The 20,138-nt window shown below is 34.1% G+C and overlaps 2 protein-coding genes across 4 annotated transcripts in view; one reads left to right on the forward strand and one right to left on the reverse strand.

Annotated features, from left to right (window-relative positions):
• The window catches only part of LOC118184170 (solute carrier family 35 member G1-like), a 167,799-nt gene that overhangs the window by 74,582 nt on the left and 73,079 nt on the right, over positions 1 to 20,138 (forward strand). The window lies entirely within an intron of this gene.
• Positions 8,689 to 20,138, reverse strand: part of LOC118203040 (solute carrier family 35 member G1-like) — a 119,761-nt gene continuing 108,311 nt past the window's right edge. For all 3 annotated transcript variants that reach the window (XM_085819544.1, XM_085819543.1, XM_035375284.2), the window contains exon 2: positions 8,689 to 11,741. In XM_085819544.1, the coding sequence (XP_085675670.1) occupies positions 10,626 to 11,699 (1,074 nt within the window). In that variant the 5' untranslated portion in view covers positions 11,700 to 11,741 and the 3' untranslated portion in view covers positions 8,689 to 10,625. The remainder of the gene's footprint in view (positions 11,742 to 20,138) is intronic.

Below are 20,138 nucleotides of genomic sequence, written 5' to 3' on the forward strand. Positions count from 1 at the left end.
TACGAACATATACGAATAAAAATAGCTGAGCTCACTGAGCCGAGTAACAGAGTGGGTATATATATGTTTAAAGCTTGTCTTAACTTTAATCAACATATTACTTCCAACTAGATTTCAGTTTTAAATACGCTTTTTATTTGTAAGTATTCTGGTGATAATTTTGTTTATTTTGTATTTACACTTTTCATTGCACTTTATTTTACTTATGTTAAAGAATTTATTCATCGGAACCACAGTATCACAGCCACTTTTAAGCGAAAGCATGAAAGCATTAAGAATTTTTTGTTACCTTGTTTTCTAATTTTTACAGCCTCAATGCGCAAAATTCTTGACCACAAATTTCTTTTTTAGTTTTTTCTTCTTTCTTTAATTATATATATATATATATATATATACTTTCGGTGCAGCCGATTGCAACCAAAAAGAGACGTGCACAATTGCATGCTATAGCAGTCCTATATACAAAATTTCAACGTTCTGACGCTACTCGTCTTTGAGTTATGCGAGATACATACATGCATATGTACGTACGGTATGTACGTACAGTCTCCACAAAAAAAAAAAAAAAAAAAAAAAAAAAAAAAAAAAAAAATTCTCTTCTGAATGCATTTTAAACCAGTTTTATAATTCCTTTGGACAAAAAGTATCCTTTATTATCTTCTTACGCAAAAACTTCGTTAAATTGCATTCGAGGGCAGTCAAAATGGATATTTTCGTTGAAATATGATATCCGGAATTTTTCGTGATGACAATATTTAATTTAATTCGTACGAGGCTGTAAAAATTAGTGTCTTAAATTCCACAAGAAGGTGTTAAACAGAAAAAAATTAATCTTTCAATGAACTTTATATAAATAACAACTTTTATTTGAAGAGAACTTTTGGACTACGAGCTGGGGAATAGTCAATTTCCCCTTGATTGGGGAAAGTCAAGAATCCAAAGTTCAAGTGTCAAGGTCGATCACTAGGCTCAACATCATTTATAACTTTAGTAATGATTTATCGATACCACTGAATTCAAAAGCTATCAGGTGTACTGATGGTACTGTAGAATCATTAGATTTTTTGGATGTCAAGAAATTGGAGAAATTCACAATGCCCTCGCCGGGATTCCAGAATATGCATCGAACTTGTTTCCAATCGCACACGAAGGGATGCGGAAAGGAGGTAGAAAATACATTATAATACGACTGTATTGCCGCAATCATTTAAGCTCTAGATTGCTGCTGATAAGGTAAGTTTTTAATATTACTGCACACTAGAGATAGTCTTTGGAAAATCATACTTAATGCATTTAAGTTCCGCGTAGCTGGATTTCGACACCAATTGACAATGAACTTTTACCTGTTAAATATCTGAGGATTATATATGTGCGACTTATCTCACTTGTCTGATTGTAACATCAGATCAAATCCAAACAAAACGGTTGCGCCTGCTATTGGCTTAGGCCTTGTTGGAACAACAAATGGTTTAAAATCCCTCAACAGATGGCAGCACCAGCCAATAGCATTTTTATTCTCTAAATTAGGCTTGATAATAGCACATGCTAAGTTTAAAAATAAGACCTAAATAATGTATAAAAAAGTTTCGGGACTAAAATTAACATTTAAATAATAGTATATAATTTTTAAGATTTAATTTATAATTTTTATAATTTTAAACACATTTTATATTTAATTATATGTATTCAGTATAAACTTTATCTGTGAACAAGCTGTGTGAAGTAATGCCTCATGTTCTTCTTGTTGAATTCCGTAGCAAATGGAGCTTGAGGATTGATGCTGGTGTGTTTTATCTTATCATGTTTTTGCCAAAATAAAATGGACCTGTAATAAAATAATAATTAAACCTTCATTAGTTAAGTGCTGACTTTACAATGAGAAAGGTACACGCAACCTAAGAACGTAAAATACCAATAATAAGAACGTAAAATACCAATAGCTTTGGACACCTTATAGATGGTAACAAAACTTTGTGCTATGTTCATCCCAGTTTTAGAGAGTCCTCCTTGGGTTTTGCATTTCTTTTACTCCGTTCAGTTCTCCTACAGTCAAGATGCTACTTCGCTCCGTTTACTTTATCATGCTACTAATTATGCCATTCGGCCACGTCTGTCTACAAGTCTCTCCTTCTAGTGTACATTTTCTAACTACGCAGTAAAATCTCCCCAGCATGTAATGCAGAAAACCATCGTCAGTCTGTAGTAGCTTATTCCAAGTTATCTAATTACACACACACGCACACATACATACATATATATATATTGGTGTGCGAAAAGTATGCACGAAGTTGAAAAATGACCTTATCAGTGGAACGAAGACGTAGAGCGGACTGAAAGACTTATCAGGAGATCGACTAGAGTCAGGTACAATAGCACATGCGCATATATGCAGCTAGAAGTAATGGAGGACTGTCAGAGAGGTGTAAAGGTCGCTGGAGGTGTGAGCTCAGCATTTTGGGGAAGCTATTGCACGGCATAAATCAGTTTAAATGACGTCAAGTTTCTGCATCAGTGTGAAATGTCGTAGAGTAAATCTTTTAGACGACATCTGGATGCTTTTATCCGAGGTCAAATCGTTGGAAAGACTGAGGAAGGTCGAAGTGTGACAAGTGTAGTTGTGGAGTTCGGGATTGCTCACACCATTGTCTCACAACTTTGGAGAGCATTTCAAACTACAGGAACAGCTGTCTGACCGTACAGCAGTTGTCGTCCACGAGCAACCACAGCAGCGGACGGCAGGTATATTACCCTATAGGCAAGAAGAAACAGTCAGCAAACAGCGGAGAAATCTCAAGACACTTGGAGCAGGCGATTGAATGACCGATATCGCGTTTTACCATGGACAGGATGCTGCACAATGGTGGTCTATTTGCATGATCACCTGTGCGGTGTATACCATTAATGCCTGCTCATTGGAGAATGCGTTTTCTGTGGTGCAGGGAACATTGTAATTGGACAGATAATTAATATGGTGTCAAGTATTCTTTACGCATGAGAACAGATTTAGTCTGAGTTGCGATTCTAGACAAATACACATCTAGAGGGAGCGGGAAACACGCAATAACCCCTTCAACATCACCAAAAGGGACCGGTCTGGAGATCGCGGAGTTCTCGTTTGGAGAGACATAACGCTTGGTAACTGTACCGACCTTCACATCGTCCAAGTAGGTTCAGTCACAGGGAACTGAACAGCCAGTGGCACAATATATTTGAACTTTGCAAACAGCCACAATATATGGCAATGTAAAAATATAAGAATTATTAATAAATACTAGACAAAGGTGGACATGGGCAGAACCGATTAACCTTAATGGTAGAGGGATGGTGCCCACGTCCTCCATTACTACTACTAGTATTGTAAAGAGGTTCTCCTTCCTTACATGCATCTTTTCAGAGGTACTATGGGTCCCCAGTTCCTCTTCATGGACGACAACGCTCCACCTCATCGCACAGTTGCTGTTGGAGAGTGAGGATATCGAACACACGAGTTGATCACAAAGGTCTCTGGATCTAAATCCCATCAAGCATGTATGAAACTTTCTAGATAGACGAGTGGCAGCACGTAACTTATCGCCAGTAACGATTCCGGAGCTGCGACTGGTGCCACAAGAGGAATCGGCAGCAATGCCTTCTCTCGATAACTTCTCGATTGCGTCATTTCTAGTTCTTTCCCTTTTGCATGGCCTGAGCAGCGCTGATGACGTAATAATTGTGAACTCAAACTTTTAACTCAAACTCAAACCTTTTCTTTCTTATGCATCCCATCTTGTATAACCACGCACTTCGGCTTCGCTCTCTTCTGCCTTGCTGGGATGCAGTTTTCTCGTTCTCGCTTCCTGTCGCTATGATATCAAAAATGCAGATGTTCTTGAATAGGCACGACTAGAGTGCCAAGTGCATTGTGGCCACAAACGGCAATTGGAAAATAAAAATGGAATTAAAACTGCCTCGACTGCCATATTTCTTAGATATTACCAAGTCAACATATTAGCATACTCCGCAATCAGAATTCTTCCTCTTCAGTATGGATCTATACTGTATAGCTATTACGCATCAGCACTGATCCCATCTTTTCTTTGCGTTCATTATATCATATATATATATATATGCTATATATATATGGTATATATATATATATATATATGCTCGTCTAGTTCCAACGACCGGTTTTTTGAGACCCTGTCAGTCGATCACTAATCCTTCTTCAGTGGTGAAGAAAGCAAAGTTCTCAATATATTTTTCATTAGAATAATTTTTAAGGAGAACTCTACAGATGCCTTCGAAAGACTTTGTAAGGGAAATGGCTTACATTCGCTTTACATATATGAAAAATCGACCTTGCAGGTAACCCTTTACTCTGGGATCGAATCTATGACTAACATTTAGTATTCAACTTGACCACTCGCGGGATATCGTTCTTTTTACGTATTTCGTATATATTTCTTAATATGGTGAAAAATTATTTATGTTTATAGTTCAGAATCTTTTATCACAATTCTGTTTCAGCTTATTCAAGTTTGCACATAAAATAATGCTAAAAAACTATATGGAAGTTCACTTTAAAAGTTTACGGAGGCTGTACACAGAGGCTATTTATGTATTTTTAGAACGATTTTGGGGAGGATGATGCGTTTAATTAATGTTTATGATTTTGCAACTGCCCTTAGCGGATTTCCTTTTAACATTAAGGACCTTACCTTTGCAGCATTCGAAACATTCCATTTTTTCCTTGGGTAAATATTTGGAAAAAATTATCAACCTTAAGGTAAACGTTGATATTTCTCCCCTTTCTTATTGAAAATATTATAATGTATTTTCTCCCTCCTTTCTGCATGCCTTCGTGGTAGAACGGTAGTACACTCGGCGCGTATTTGAGAAGTTTTGGTTCGAGTTCCCTCGACGGCATTGCTAATTTTTCGTGTTTTCTACTTCAAAAATCCTAATGACTCTATAATATTACCTATAATATCTTTAGATATCGGAAATTAGGGACTTCACAGCGTTTCTTAATAATTTAATAACTAGATACGAATAATTTCCTTCGGAAATAACACAAATATAGCCTTTTATCCATTGCTTCTTTCTTTAAAAGCGCCATTTTGCATGAAAACAAAACTGTCAAGTAGCAGACTAAAATTTATACTTTCAAAAATACAGTTACAGTTAAAAAAAATTCCAAGCAAACGATTTTTTTAATAGCAAAGCAAAATCATTAACAAACGTGCGAAGAGAAACTGTATATTTTCGTGTCTGACAACAATTTTTATTATAAACAAAATGACATCCAGATAATCTAAGAGCAAATATCTCGATACATCTGAGAAACCTGTTCAGATGTACTACGACAAATATGCTGAATCTAAAGTGAAAATCACTGTAATAATAGTATTAACAATGAGTGCAGTGTTTCCATTCAAATATCTGAAGTAATGATGAAAAACGAAAACATGAATCTGAACACAAATTAGACATCAACAATTAAAGCGCATTTAGTTTGAAATTGAATCCTTAATTGCAGTATTTTAATATTTTTAATAATTTCACTTAATTGCCTTTTTAAAAAATAAGTTTAGATCCATTGACATAAATTTAAAATTAATATGCTTCTAAGTTAAAGTGAAGTTAGGTTTAATTTTAATAGCGAGCTATCTTAATTCAAAGAGACAAATTTTAGCAAACAATTAAAATAGTATAAAACTGGAGGAATACTTCATTTTACACAGAAATGTTGTCCAGTTTATATTCTTGATAAATGAATCCAGATTCGTCTAAAATCTGTGATTTCATACTCTTATATAAGAGTGAAATCTTTAAAAAAATGAAAAAAATGAAATTTTTCCCCTCCAAAAAATGAATTTGAGATTTTTAAATATGCAGTGCATGTCACAACGCGTAATATGCAATGATGCGTATAAAAGTACCACTCAGCATGACAGAACTGAATATTGTAAACTCTTGAAGATCCAAAATAATTAGAAATCTTTCACGTGGCCAGGGTCGAATTTTTATGCTGTTGCATGATGCATGCATATGTATGATGAATTGGTGTTATTCTTTCGCAATAGTTTTACCTATCTTTATCTTCATTCCTTAGTTTTAGTGTTTGCATTTTTAAAGAAATAACTTCTACCATGTTTATCTACTCATAATAAAATGCTTTTCTAGCAATGTAAAGAAAACAGAGTATTATAAATTTTAACTTATCGCTGTGATGACAAATTTTCTGAAAATGCTATAAGTTTTAATGTAATTTTATTTAAATAATATTATTTCCTGTTTGTTTCGCTATCATTTTTTTTTCAAGAGCTCATCATAATTTACTTAAATCTATATGTCTTTCTGGAAGTATAATTTGTAGGCATGACGTAGAAGACGAAATAGCGAATTCTCTCTATGTCTTTGGAGAACAGATACTACATAAGTAGGTTTAAATAACCTTTTTTATTTAAATAAAATAAACAAATGCACGCACTTGGTGCTCACGGTTCACCACCACTTATAGCTAAACTGAACAGAAAATAAAAATGTTACAAATAACAATAATTTAGAATGGCTAACGACTGGTTCCTTAGCTTAGGTAAATCGCTAAATCAGCTGCACATATCAAAGCCGAGCCTAGGATATCAGTATATTCTGAAAGGTGTCTAACACACAACCAAAGAGCTAATTTCAAACACGCAACATAAACTCGGAACTAACTCCGCTACTATTCACGAACTCTTGAAACGCAGCTTAAATACTGCTTCTGAAACATGTTTAGATTTGCATCGATGCCATAACAAATTTTACATTCTGGCAGGAAACTGAAATCAGGAAGGAAAGGAAAGTTTAACTAAACAATATGTTAGAATAAAATAAGGTCTTTACAAACCGAAGAAAAAGGCCAAAACAATAATAAAATTTCTGAAAGTTTGTTGAGTTTTTTAATCAAACGTTTACAAATTATCAAGTTTTACAAAATATGAAATAGACAATAAAACAAACTCCAGAATCGGGTTTCCTGGTGCCCATATTCGGGTTAAGGACTATGCTATTCAAAATTTAATGACTCTAGATACCGCTGGTTTTTCACAGTGCGAGAAACTTACATACAGTCTCGCACTGTTTACATAAGTAGATTCTTAATTATTAGTCCAAAGGGGCTTTGTCCCTGAAGGACTATTGTTTTCGTTTTGCGATTTTACGTTGAATCACCATAAACAGTGAATCACTTTTCAAACTGTTGCCACCAAATGTTAGAGTCCTGCATTATATTGAAAGAAATTAAATAATGAAAAATCTGCATAAATATATGTATATTTCTCGCATTGTGATAAAACAACGGTACATAGAGCCATCGAATTTTGAATGACGTAATCCTACTGCGAATATGGCATGTAGAAGCCCAAATTTGAAATTTGTTTTATGATCGATTTTATATTTTGTAAAACTTTAACGAATTTTTGAGTAAAAAACACAACGATTTAAAAGCGAGCAATGGCAGCACTCTACGGGGGGAGAACCTTTTTATCTCCAGTGCTCAAAACTGTATATCAGAAATTCTAAAGATAGGCTCATTTTGAAATTATTTTGCGACATTGCTATTGAACTGAATTTTATGGTTTAACTGCAAAGAGCATGATATTAAATAAATAAAGGTAGCACACAAAGCGTTAAAAAAATGCCCATTTGGACGTAATTTAAAATCTGAAACCTTTCAAATTTTTATTTTTTTATTTATTTATTTTAATATAATGCAGGGCTATAATATTTGGTTGCAACAATTTGAAAAGTGATTCGGACATTTAAAGTGATTTGAAGCAAAATGCCGTTTTGAGATTGATAGTTCTTCTGGCCTAAAGCCCATTTGGTCTAATTATGCTGTTAATTTTTACACTTTTGATTAATTTATTAAACTACACTTATTACATTTCAGAACCCTACTTAACATTGGAAAAAATAAAATTGAATTACTGATATGTCATGCATTCTATACAGTTAAAGAGTTTGAGTACATCCGCTATTTAGCACAATTTTATTAAAGAAGTTAGGATAGCTATGAAATTTTTATCTAACAAGTTAGAGAGTTTACTTAGCTCAAAGATATAATAAAAGTTAATAGTCTTCACAAACATTTAAATTGAAGTGTTGAAACGCTTTGTACCCATCTACTGCAAATTTTATATAATATTTGCAGTAGGTCGGTACAAAGCGTATTACAAAGCGCTTACAAATTGTCTTCTAGAAACAAACCGAGAGAATATTACATTTTTACTTTTACCTATGAACCGCCCCCCCCAAAATGTTAAATAATTAAAAAAAATATGTATAATTAGATACAGGTCAGCTCCGAGTTTCGCATGCTCTTCGAGAATCTGGTCGATCCTTGCCACCAAATAACGTTGTTTTACCATAAACTTGCAGAAGGCTTGTTACTTGGGGAAGGGTTACTTGGGGACTTTACAGTGGTATTCTTTGGTAAGTGGGGAGATGGTAAGGTAATGGTCTGAGGTACCAGCTTCTCCAAAGACACAGAGATCGGTGTAGTTCACGTCATGTCTTCTGATACACGAAGCATCTATTATTGTCAGTTTAACTGAATCTTGCTACATTTAGAACAAAATATTAAAAATTCTAAGCAAATTACTCCTCTCCTAAATTCTGCTGGAAATTATTAACATTTAACAGAAGAAAGAAATGAATTTCCTGTTGGAAAGGTAAAATGAGTTTATTTTTGTAACTGAGAAGCATAGAATAGAACATATGAAATTTGAAACATTTCTTCTAGTTTGAAGAACTGCAGTTTTTAAAATCCATTTTTTTGAACAGTAACTCTTTATTTAATTCGTTTCAAGTCCATAAGTTGAATCTCAATGGTATTTTGGTAAGCATAAAATTTATTCTAGCTATGGATGAAAATGAATGACATAATTATGTTACTTTAGAGGCAAATGAATGCTTAGCAAAAAGTGAATTAACTTAATTACTAAGCATAATGTACACTTTTCTTCAGAGAAAATGCAATACATGAATAAATTTTTGAAAGAAGATAAAATCTGGTACACAGGTAAAAAAGTACTTTGGGGGAAAAGTGATTTTAATTTCAAATAATTATACATGTTCAGTAACAAGATTTACAGAGAAAGAAATATAGCCTCATTGTAGCAGCTACGAATCATTCTCATTGTTTGAATTCTATTTTAAAATACTGTATCAGGTATTTTGCATTTTGCACCACTGAGAGGGCTTCCGACCTAAGGTGATACCCTAACGGAAATAGCCCACCCAGTGCAAATTAAATGTTGAATATATACTTTTTACAGAGTTTAAACAATGAATGTTTTTTCATGACAGTGATACTGTATCGGGTATTATAATCAAAGTCTTCAACTCATGCTAATTGTAAAAACTTTTGAGAGCATTCACATGACAAAATTATATTCCACAAATTCTTGATTGGTGAGAAATCCAGACATCTTGCAGGCCAAGGAATAGCGTAGACACTTTTCGAAGGATGATTGCTAGTTCCCGAAAATTATATGAAAAAAAAAAAAAGAGATCTTTTTGTATATCTGGAATATATGTTATTTGTGGAGATTACAATAGAATATACAGTTGCATTCATTAAAATATCGGTTTGCTGTCATTGTACCTGTTATGCATTCTAGAAATGATCACTTACTAATGATGATGGCACCCCGCAAAGCATGATACACGCTGAGCAGCTATTTCCTATTAAATATTAGTCAAGGAATCAACCTAAATAACCCAGCTGATGAGGGTTTGTGGTAATCATTGCTGAGACAGAATCGAAATGAACACGATGCACAAAACGGTGCCATTCGTTCATTACCACTCTGACATGAAACCGCTGCAAGCATTCACGACAGTGCCTCAATGGCAATCTTTTTTGCACAGAGATGGCTTGCTTTCAAACCTTTCCCAATCAATCGACATATCTGTGTATGTTCTAGACATCCGAATGCCTCCATACTTCTGGCAGATCCATCCCAGTTGGAAACTGTGCAGATGCTACAGCATGACGTCCGATACTTCAAACTACGCGCCGCAACGTTATCTTGGTTTTCAAATCCTACGGCGATGAAACATTTTACTGATCACTGGATTTTATGGATTTTATATTTTTTCTGAATTTCTACTGAAATATGATGAAATTACTCATTTGACTGTACATATGCTGTTCGTCTACTAAACCTCTGGGATCATTTTCAAGCATAATCGGTTCAATCGTTTTTGTTTTATTTCGAGTTTTGTCTTTGTTGCTTATTTTTTTAGCAGGAGTGTATTTAGTTATTTAATTGGTTATAATTGGAAATTCGAGTTCAGCTACAGGCGAGCAATAAAATAAATTTGTTTAGGATAACACTAAATTTATTACTTATTCACATAAACGGGCAAATAGATTTCGTAAGCTGTCTTTAGCATTTAAATTCATATTTAATAAATATTATTTAATATCATTCATTCAAACGTTTTAGATAACTCCTTAGATAGGAAGATTCTTGGAGATTCTCATTTTACTCATTTACATTCTCTCTAAAATTCAGATTCTTATTTTACTCGTGTGTTGTAAGTATACTGAAAATCAATGAGCACATGTTATTCACGTATGTCATAAATATTTCTCAAAGTAATAAATATTTAAATCTTTTTCTCAGTACTGCTTCTTCTGGCATTTGTTGAAGCCATTTTCTTGTGCCAATGATTGCAATGCATGAGATTACAAGCAGTGCTCCCCCTGCATTGTAAAGAGTGGGACGGGATTGAAAAAATATTGCTTGAAATATCATAGCGATGATGATGTCTAAAGCTGCTTTCATAACAGTTATGATACTAACGGCTTCAGTCTGTATTGCTAATACGAGTCCACAATGTCCTAGAAATCCAAAAACCCCAACAAGCATAACTAATACAGGATCATAACCACATCGTGGCCAAGAATAATATGATATAGCAGCTGTTATTGATGAGTTTTCTAAGACCCCGATGAAACCAGAAAAAATAAGATTTACTGAAAAATGAACATCCTTCATTTCCCTCAACATCACGAAAGTTGCGGATAATAAGACAACGCAGCCTACAGCACATGCTAGTCCTATAATGTAATTTGTATCGAACTTCACAACGTCCCTTTTCGTGATGAGCTCAGGCAGCTGAATGGAAAGTAGCATTCCACATATGGTTAGCAATATAGCAAATGCCTGGACTACTCCACACGGTTCTTTGAGATATAATCTTGCAGTTATCCCTACCATAGCCGGCAATGTCGACATTATAATAGCTGCTTCAGCTAGTGGAAGATATCTGAATGCCATCAAGTTGAGATATAGCGCTGTGGCACCAAGAAAAGATCGAATAGTTAAATGTAAACGGGACCCTTTAGGACCTATTATTTTCTCATTAGAGTAAATAGCGATGGGTAAGTTGCCAACCAGAACTCCGGCATTTCTGACCAGTGACAATTGCCCTGGGCTTATATAGGTGATTTTTTTCACAATGACTGATGACAGCGTGATGAAAAGGCTACATATTAAAATATATATGAACCCTAAGAAAGGTTTGTAATTTACGTGGCAAAATTTTGTCCCTTCGTTTTCGTTCAGAATATCAACAGACGATAATGTACTGATAATACAATCTGATGATGAACTGGATGCTGTATGAGGTTTCTTTAGAATCCATTTCTTTCTTCGAAACATGATGACGCGTGTGCTTGTATTTCCACTAGAAGAATTTTCCTTCTGCAAAAACAATGAAGTTTTAATCAATAAACAGTAATATCAAAGGAAATCAAAAGAACGAAAAACATTTATATTTTTAATATAAAATATATTTACAGTAATATGAATCGTAAATTCAGCACTATATCTGTAACACATTTACAATTATTAACATTCCTCTGGTCAAAAAAGTTAGTGTAAACGTCATATCATTTGCATATAATTCGCAAGATTTTAATTTGGATATTACAAAAAGTTAAAATACTCTCTGTGTATTGCGTCGTAGCGTCGCATTTTAAGCAAAATGTAATGAGCAAAGAAAGGGGTTTATTATTATTATTATTATTATTATTATTATTATTCGAAAATAAATTTCCATCATGCGATAACCACCTTGTTTGTCAAACTTTTCATCCTGTACCCCTTTATTTTGTGTTATAAAGATCCTTCTACGACTTCAATTGTTTTCAGATCATTCAAACTATCGCAAACATGACAATACAATCAGTCTATGACACATACCACCAAAGAAGCATTCTCTCCATGTTTCCAGGAATTTTAGCAGCACCGAGTGTGCATGGATATTACTTAGAAGTTGACTAGATAACAATTTTATACATTTCAAACAGAACTTACCTACGAAACATATTTACAACCATGTAAATGGCAGTGATTATAGTAACAATAATACTATTATTTATCACTTACTATATTTGTGACTTACTATATTAGTATATATACTTACTATATTAGTATATATACTTACTATATTAGTATATATACATTGGTACATGTGTATACAGTTACTTAGGCAACATTTCACGAATGAACGGATTATAGGCGGACATATCCCTACTTCTTGGTCACCCTGGTCACCAGACCTCAACCCTTGAGGCTTTTAGCTATGGGGTTATCTCTTTGCCGGAATTGAAAGATGCGCTAATGGACATATCCGTAACATTCCTTCTGATATGCTAAGAGCTGCTAGTGAGAATACAGTAATACGATTTAATTTGCTTTCGGAAAATGATGGACGCCACATTGAATATGCTTTTTAACATGTTTCAGAAACGATTAAACACGTTTCAAACCGATGTCTTCATGTCTTATTTCGTTTAACACTATTGCATACAGCGCCATTTCACTCCTGGCGATGAGTTTTTTAATTTTTTTTCGCAGAAAATGAATTCCCATGATCTCTTTTACACGATTGCCAAGTTCAATAACCATTTGGTTCACTAGTTTTCCTTTTATGACCATTTCAAAGTGGAAATTTAATTATAACCACCCTGTATTACATTAAATTTAAATCAAAACGTCATAAGTATACGTATTAACCTAAAGTGTCAGAAGGTTTTGTTTCCTGATTTGGCAACCAAAAAAAAAAAAAAAAAAAATATTTAGCAATTGGTTGTTCCTTGGAAAGACTGAACTAATTTCATTCATATTGAAATGCTTTTAGACATTTTCTTTTCAGGCGCACATAGAACTTATAAATTTTGCTTTGTCACAGCCCGCTTTTTCGAGGGGCCTGACCGCTAGTATTTATTATTTTCTGAAAGTCTGATTGCAACATAACAAGTATTGTAAAAAATAGCTGTTGTAAATCTCGAGCGCAAGCCATCCAGTAAAATATCCACGTCTAGGTCTGAAGTAGCTGTCTTTTCTTTGTTAAATAAATGCACAAGTCTCGACCTGGGGTTGATTTACAAAGAATTATTTTTACAAAGAATTAAATTTACAAAGAATTATTATATTACATACGAATCCCGTTGTAAAAAACTCGGCTTATAACGTATGAATCTCTTGATCCTATCCAGTTTCCTGTTCATTTAAAAGTTATTTTATATTATTGCAATGAAATTTCAAGTGTATGAAAATTGGATATAACGAACTTCATGGGTATCTTTCAATTGAAACTTTTTTGTATTTTTATATTTTTCCCAGAATCTTTGCAAATTTTAACAAAAAAATATACAGTTAAAATGATCCACGCTTAGGATATTATAGGTTCCATATTCTATCCACACTTTGCAATTTTCACGTCCATTTTTTTTTTCTCTATTCTAAATAAAGGCTAAGCGAGACGAATATAACATTCAACTCTACGAGAACGAGAATACAATAAGCATATCTTAGAACATCATATGGTGCACATGATAATTGAACCGAAAAACATGAATGAGTTCTATGATTCAAATTGTTTTTTAATTAAGCTGTCAAACAGTACTTTATTCACATCTGATGCTATAATATTTGAGGAGGGGGAAGTAGTGAATCTTATGAGTCTCCAGTTTTACAAATGATTCTTCTTCTAGGGAACGAAAATCTTATCAGTTCGTTTTGTTTGCGCATTAATGATCTTCAAATCCTATTCATCGAATCTGTCTCTTGCATTTTTTTTTTTTTTTTTTTTTTTTTTTTTTTTGTAAGACATAAGATATTTTTTGTAAATGCTATTGAATCTTTGTATTTCAACCATACATATCTTGAAGGAATTTGTGTTGCCACTGAATATTAGATAAAGTGCATAAGTGAAGAAATTATCTTCCTTTTTTATCTTTTCCAAACAGAGCAAAACTCTCGCATGTTCTTTGACAAGACTCTAAGCGCTATATTTCTATGCCAAAAATTCATCTCCATGGCACACAGTAAACGTAAAAGTTCTCCACTTAAGATAAGGTAAACATTATTTGATAAATACAGAACGGGTGCAGCTGAATCGATATCTGTCAGAAATACAATTTATCCAAATCTACAGCTGCTACCTTATGAAAAAATCGAAGCTCTATGATTTCTGCGCATGAAAAATATTTGGCTTCATGGAAAACACCGAAAAAATGTAGAGCTTAGGTATGTTGGAAAAACATTGCTGAAAAGGTTTGCCATTCAAGGAAGCCGACATCTGCCAACATCTAAATAAATGCTTAAAGCCAGAGTCAATGAATTTGTCAGACACTTTGGAGAGAATGGAAAAGAACGAGCAAAACACTGAAAAGCTTCTCGTAATAATAATTGCAATTAAATCATGATATGATTTTTTAAGCCCAAAGGAACAATTTGCATAGAACGGATATTAATTTTGTTTTCGCATTTTCGGTTCGCGTTTTAAACGACATTTCGCTTTTCAAATTTTTGCCACCAAATATTAGAACCCGGCATTATATTTAAATAAATTAAATAATGAGGAATCTGCATGAATGTATGTATGTTTCTCGCACTGTGAAAAAACAAGGGCACCTAGAGCCATCAAATTTGTTTTAAATTTGAAATAGATTTGAAACAGCAGAATAGTAGATTTGTTGCCAATCTAGAGAGACTAAGCTTCGCAACAACAAAAAGAACGCCTTCATTTATTATTGCGAATTAAATCATGCTTAATCCTTTCTGGAATTTTTTCGAGAAAATAAGTGTTTAAGATTTATTTCGTAATTTTTAATATAGATATTTTGAGTTTTTATGTATTTTTGCCTTGTCGCGAAGTGAGAACTGAACTAATTGAATGAGAAATACTGAATCGTCTGTGAAAAACTGTTTCTTTTTTGTTTTGTTTGCTTAATTTCTTTTATACATCGTTCTAGATTTATTATAGTATTTGAATAGAACATGTGGCAACGATTAGATAATTCTTCAAATGATATAAATTTTGTGCATTCTGAATTATAATTTGAACGAAATATAACGCTGTTAAGTAAACCTAGCACCAGAGCGCCGCTATGGTACACAAATATAGTGAATTTTAAAGAGTGCATTTATTCTATTGTGATTTATGCGCTATCGACGAAGTAGATTTATTTCAATCCAATAAGTTTAAATGAAATGCAAGAAAAAATGCGTATAATTTAATATTCCGTACAAGGAAGTCATGTGGTGTACACATCAGTTTTTTTTTTTTTTTTTTAAAGTCCAAAGGTTTAGTTTGCCCAGAAAGACTATTAATTTCGTTTTGGCATTTTGCATTGATTCACGATAAGAGTTGTTTCACTTTTCAAGTTGTTCCCACCAAATATATCAATACTGAAGAGCTTGGCCAAATTACCAGGACAGTCGAAGAGATGATTTGGGGAAAGTTCTATATCAATACAGTGAGGACAGCTATTATAATTTCGTTGACCATCAGAGGATATCTTCATTCCTTTCGAGTGTTTTGTCCTCAATCCTATGGTAGTGGAAATGACATGGTTACAATTTAGCGCAGAAATGGAATTTTTCTTGATTGATTGGGAGGTAAGTCTTCAGCTGGCTATTGAGTCAGCATCGGTAAGGGTTAAGCTGTTGAGAATTATTTCGGTCGTCTTTGGCGAGGCCATCAGCCTGCTCATTTCCGTAAATATCAACCTGCGCTGGTATCCACTGTAGTGTGCAGGTCCTTTGGGTTGTAGTTGTTTTGTTCATTAGCATTGTATTATATTTAAAAGAAATTAAATAATGGAGAATCTGCATGAATGTATGCAAATTTCTCACACTGTGATAAAACAACGGTACCTAGAGCCATCAAAATATGAATAACGTAACCTTCCATAAAATGCGGGCATGTGAAAGCCCTAATTTGAATTTGAAATTTGTTTTATTATCGATTTTATGTTTGTAACACTTCAAAGAATTTTCGATTAACAAACTAAACGATTTCAAAACGAGCAATGGCAAAACTCTACGGGGAGAGAGGAAAAAAAAAAAAAAAAAAAAAAAAACGCATTTTTATCTCCAGCGCGCGAGACTCTGTAGCGGAAATTCTAAAGGCATGCTCATTTTAAAATTAATCCGCGATGTTGCTCTTGAACTGCATTTTATGGTTTAAGTGCGAAGACCATGATATTTAATAAATAAAGGTAACACGCAAAATGTTAAACAAAAACCGCCCATTAGAACGTAATTTAAAACTTTGTAACATTTTTTCTTTTTCTTTTTTTGGTGTGTGTGTGTGGTGTATGACATTTGTATGTAACAACAGAATATAAGACTCTTTTTCTAAAACGTATAGTAAAATTGGTTTAAAGTGAACTCAGTAGGGATTGTTTCGTTGCATCTAAAAAACGATTAGCTCAAGAGCAATACTGAAATCTTTGAGCATACTGAAATTGCAGCATTTTTTTCGGAATTCTGAGCTACTACAATTACGCTTTGGGTTTAGCAAAAATATTAGCGCATTCCGAGGTGGAGTCCGAGTTTTTGTTTGTATAACAAGGGTTAGCAGTGTTTACTTTTTATTTATATATGAACTGAAATCTTTCCTTTTGCCTGCATTTGTTAGTTCGCGTCGTAAGTGCTTAAACAGCCCCGATTCTTTTTATTATATATGTGTCAGTTTCACGATTCCCAGTCAAAGAACAAATAACAATACATTTGTCAGGCACGTCTGTTTTGCTTATTTTAAACTGAAAACTGTTCATCAAGATAAATCATGGGCCCTTCACAAAGTGTGCGTGCAAGCAGTGTGTAGACAGTTTATGTACGTGAGGTGAAGGGAACACATTCTAAATTTCCATTTGGTATACCAATGATTTGGCGATATCGAAAGATCACTCATGTAATCTTTACTTTTGCATAGTGAAAGCTTCCGGATATAACAAGAAAACCAAATTTGAAATAGAGTATCCTAGTTTACCATCAGCTACAGTCCCATTTCCTTACTCAGCTGAACTTTTAGTGCCAGTTTTCAAAAAAGACCCTATTTGGAAATACAGGAATACAATCCTGGTGAATGAGTTGCATGAGTTGAATTATTTAGTACGAGATTTAAAACTATCCAAAAAAGCTTCTGAACTGTTAGCATCAGGACTGCACGAGAAAACCTTGCTTGAAAAAGGAGCTAAGGTGTCCTACTTTCGATCAAAAGAAATTGCGTTTCAGCAACATTTTCGAAGTGATGATGGATTTTTGTATTGCCATAACGTACATGGTTTAATGAAAGAGTTGGGAATTTCAGCTATAACGCAACTCAATGGCGATTGTTCATCATAGGTCAGAGCGGTGCTTGAAGTGTGCCCTCCAGTACAACGGAAATTTGTCTGGTGCAGTCCCGACAAGCCATTCAGTTTGTTTGTGGGACAAGTATGAAGACATAAAGAGAGTCTTTGATCTCTTGCAATATCGCATACACCAATGGATCATCCGTGTTGACCTTAAAATGGTCTGCTTCCTCCTTGAAGACCAACGCGGATATATCAAGTATCTCTGTTTGGGGTGTATGTGGGACAGTAGATCTCGTGAGAAGCATAGGGCGCCAGGATCCGAACTGGATCCTGGTGATCCAAACATTCTACATTATCCACTTGACGATACAAAGAACATTATATTTTCACCTCCAATGTGTTTGATGGCCCATAAGTTCTGAAGCTCTTTAAAGATGAACATTTCATCGGAGCAATTATAGAACTTCAGAGAATGCTTAGTTGGTATTCCAAAACATTGTCAAAGACTTTCTTGGAAATACATGGACACAAAATTACAGCGAAATTGCCCAGCAGCTTTAGATGAGCTTCAAAAGACTTGGTTACAACATGAGCATTCAACTGCATTTTTTACATAGACTTCTTTATAAAATCCCGAAAAATCTTACTGCAATCCGTGATGACCAATGTGAGCGATTCCACAAAGATTTGATGGTCATGGAGGCACGGTAGCAGAGTAGATGGGATGTATATATGATGGCTGATTATTGTTCGAGGATCAAGCGAGAACATCCGCAGATTAAACACTCCAGAAAAGCCATAAGCGAAATTTTTCGCGCTAATATGTATGTTTACCGTCTGGTAAAAAACTTTACTATCTGTATGAACAAAAATTAACTTGCAATAACTATATATAGCCTTTGTATGAATAAGACTATTCTTTGTGAACAGTAAGTATACTTGGTACGTTATGTTTTTTGTACGTTATGTGCATATTTTGTATGATTTTTGAGAGAAAGAGAGGATATAATATAGCTCATAAAGTTGACGTGATAGATAAAAACTGAGGTTATTTTTGGATTCAGAGACCATAAATTAGTCAATAACAAGTGAAAGATCTAAGCCAACGAAATTGCTGTTCCCCAGCGTTATCGTCCACCACCTTTTAGTTCGGGCGCCACTTGAAGAATCATAAAATAATTTATTTTGGAGCATGAAACTTGAAAAATATGCAGTGCCCTCACCGGATCTCAAACTCTGGATCTTCCGATGCTAGCCGGGCATGTTTTCCAGTAACACCACGAAGGCAGGCAGTAAGAATGGAGAAAATGCCTTACAACATAAACGATTAAGTTACCTTAAAACTTTAGAATCACAAAAAAAAAAAAAAAAAAAAAAAAAAAAAACCCTCAGCCCGGTTATGAGTAATTATGTATCACCTCAGAAAGTAGTATTTTTACTTATTATTTAAAGTACTTCAGAAAGTAGTATTCGCTATTCTAGAAGTAATCAGTACAGTTTTAATCACTACTAGTTTTTTAGACTTTTAATACGAGTTTTTAGACTCGTAATTCTAATCATTGCATTTTATTAATTTTTGTCTTGATAATTAATTTAGCATTCTTATTACCTCCCCTTGCAGTAAAAACATACAATTTCTGAAAATACTCGTCATGGCGTTTCTTAAATAATTTGTAGAGCAGAGTGTCATTAGGATTTTTGAAGCAGGAGGCCTGGAAAATGTGCAATTCCCTCGCCAGGACTCGAACCTGGACGTCTCAAATACGCGCCGAGTGTGCTACCGGTACACCTCGAAGACATCCAGAATGGAAGGAGAAAATATACTCTCCCTTTAAAGGCCGACTGGGGATTAGAGGATACATTCGCCAAATCCCGGTGGTGGAGAACCATCATCTACCATCTTTTTGTCCGGTCACGGCTGTAGAGTCTTTAGGTTATTTGGAAGCAGAAGATGTGAAAAATGAGCAATGCCCTCGCCGGGTCTCAAACCTGCACCTCTCGAATACGTGCCGAGTATGCTACCATTACACCACAAAGGCATGCAGAAAGAAGGGAGGAAATATACCTTATAAATTTAAAGTATACATATAACAATACTCGTATGATTTCTGTTTATTTAGTATAAGACTTATATATATTTCAAAATACAAACGAATGTAATTGAAATTGAACAGTTTCGGTGCACACAAGAATTTCAAGCCAAAAAAGGGAGAATTTTTTTAAATTGTGAAGCTAAAAATTTAATGTAAACGCACCTTTGTTCCTTGTTCGAAATTAGAGGATGGAGAGAGATTCGTAATTTAAAACTTTCAACTTTCTTAAAACTTTTCAGCTCTGAAATTTCCTCCTGAAATTTATCATAACTTTCGTGTTGTTATTTATTAATAATGCACCAACTATGCTATGTTAGATGCAATATAACCTTTTTATGTTACTTTTGCTATCACAATGGGTTTTAAATGAGCGTTACGCAAAGATTGTCTCCATTTATCGATGCATCAAAGAG

Source organism: Stegodyphus dumicola, chromosome 6 (genome assembly GCF_044657685.1).
Source record: "Stegodyphus dumicola isolate Sdum_Otavi_A_Nest chromosome 6, ASM4465768v1".
Lineage (NCBI taxonomy): Eukaryota > Metazoa > Arthropoda > Arachnida > Araneae > Eresidae > Stegodyphus > Stegodyphus dumicola.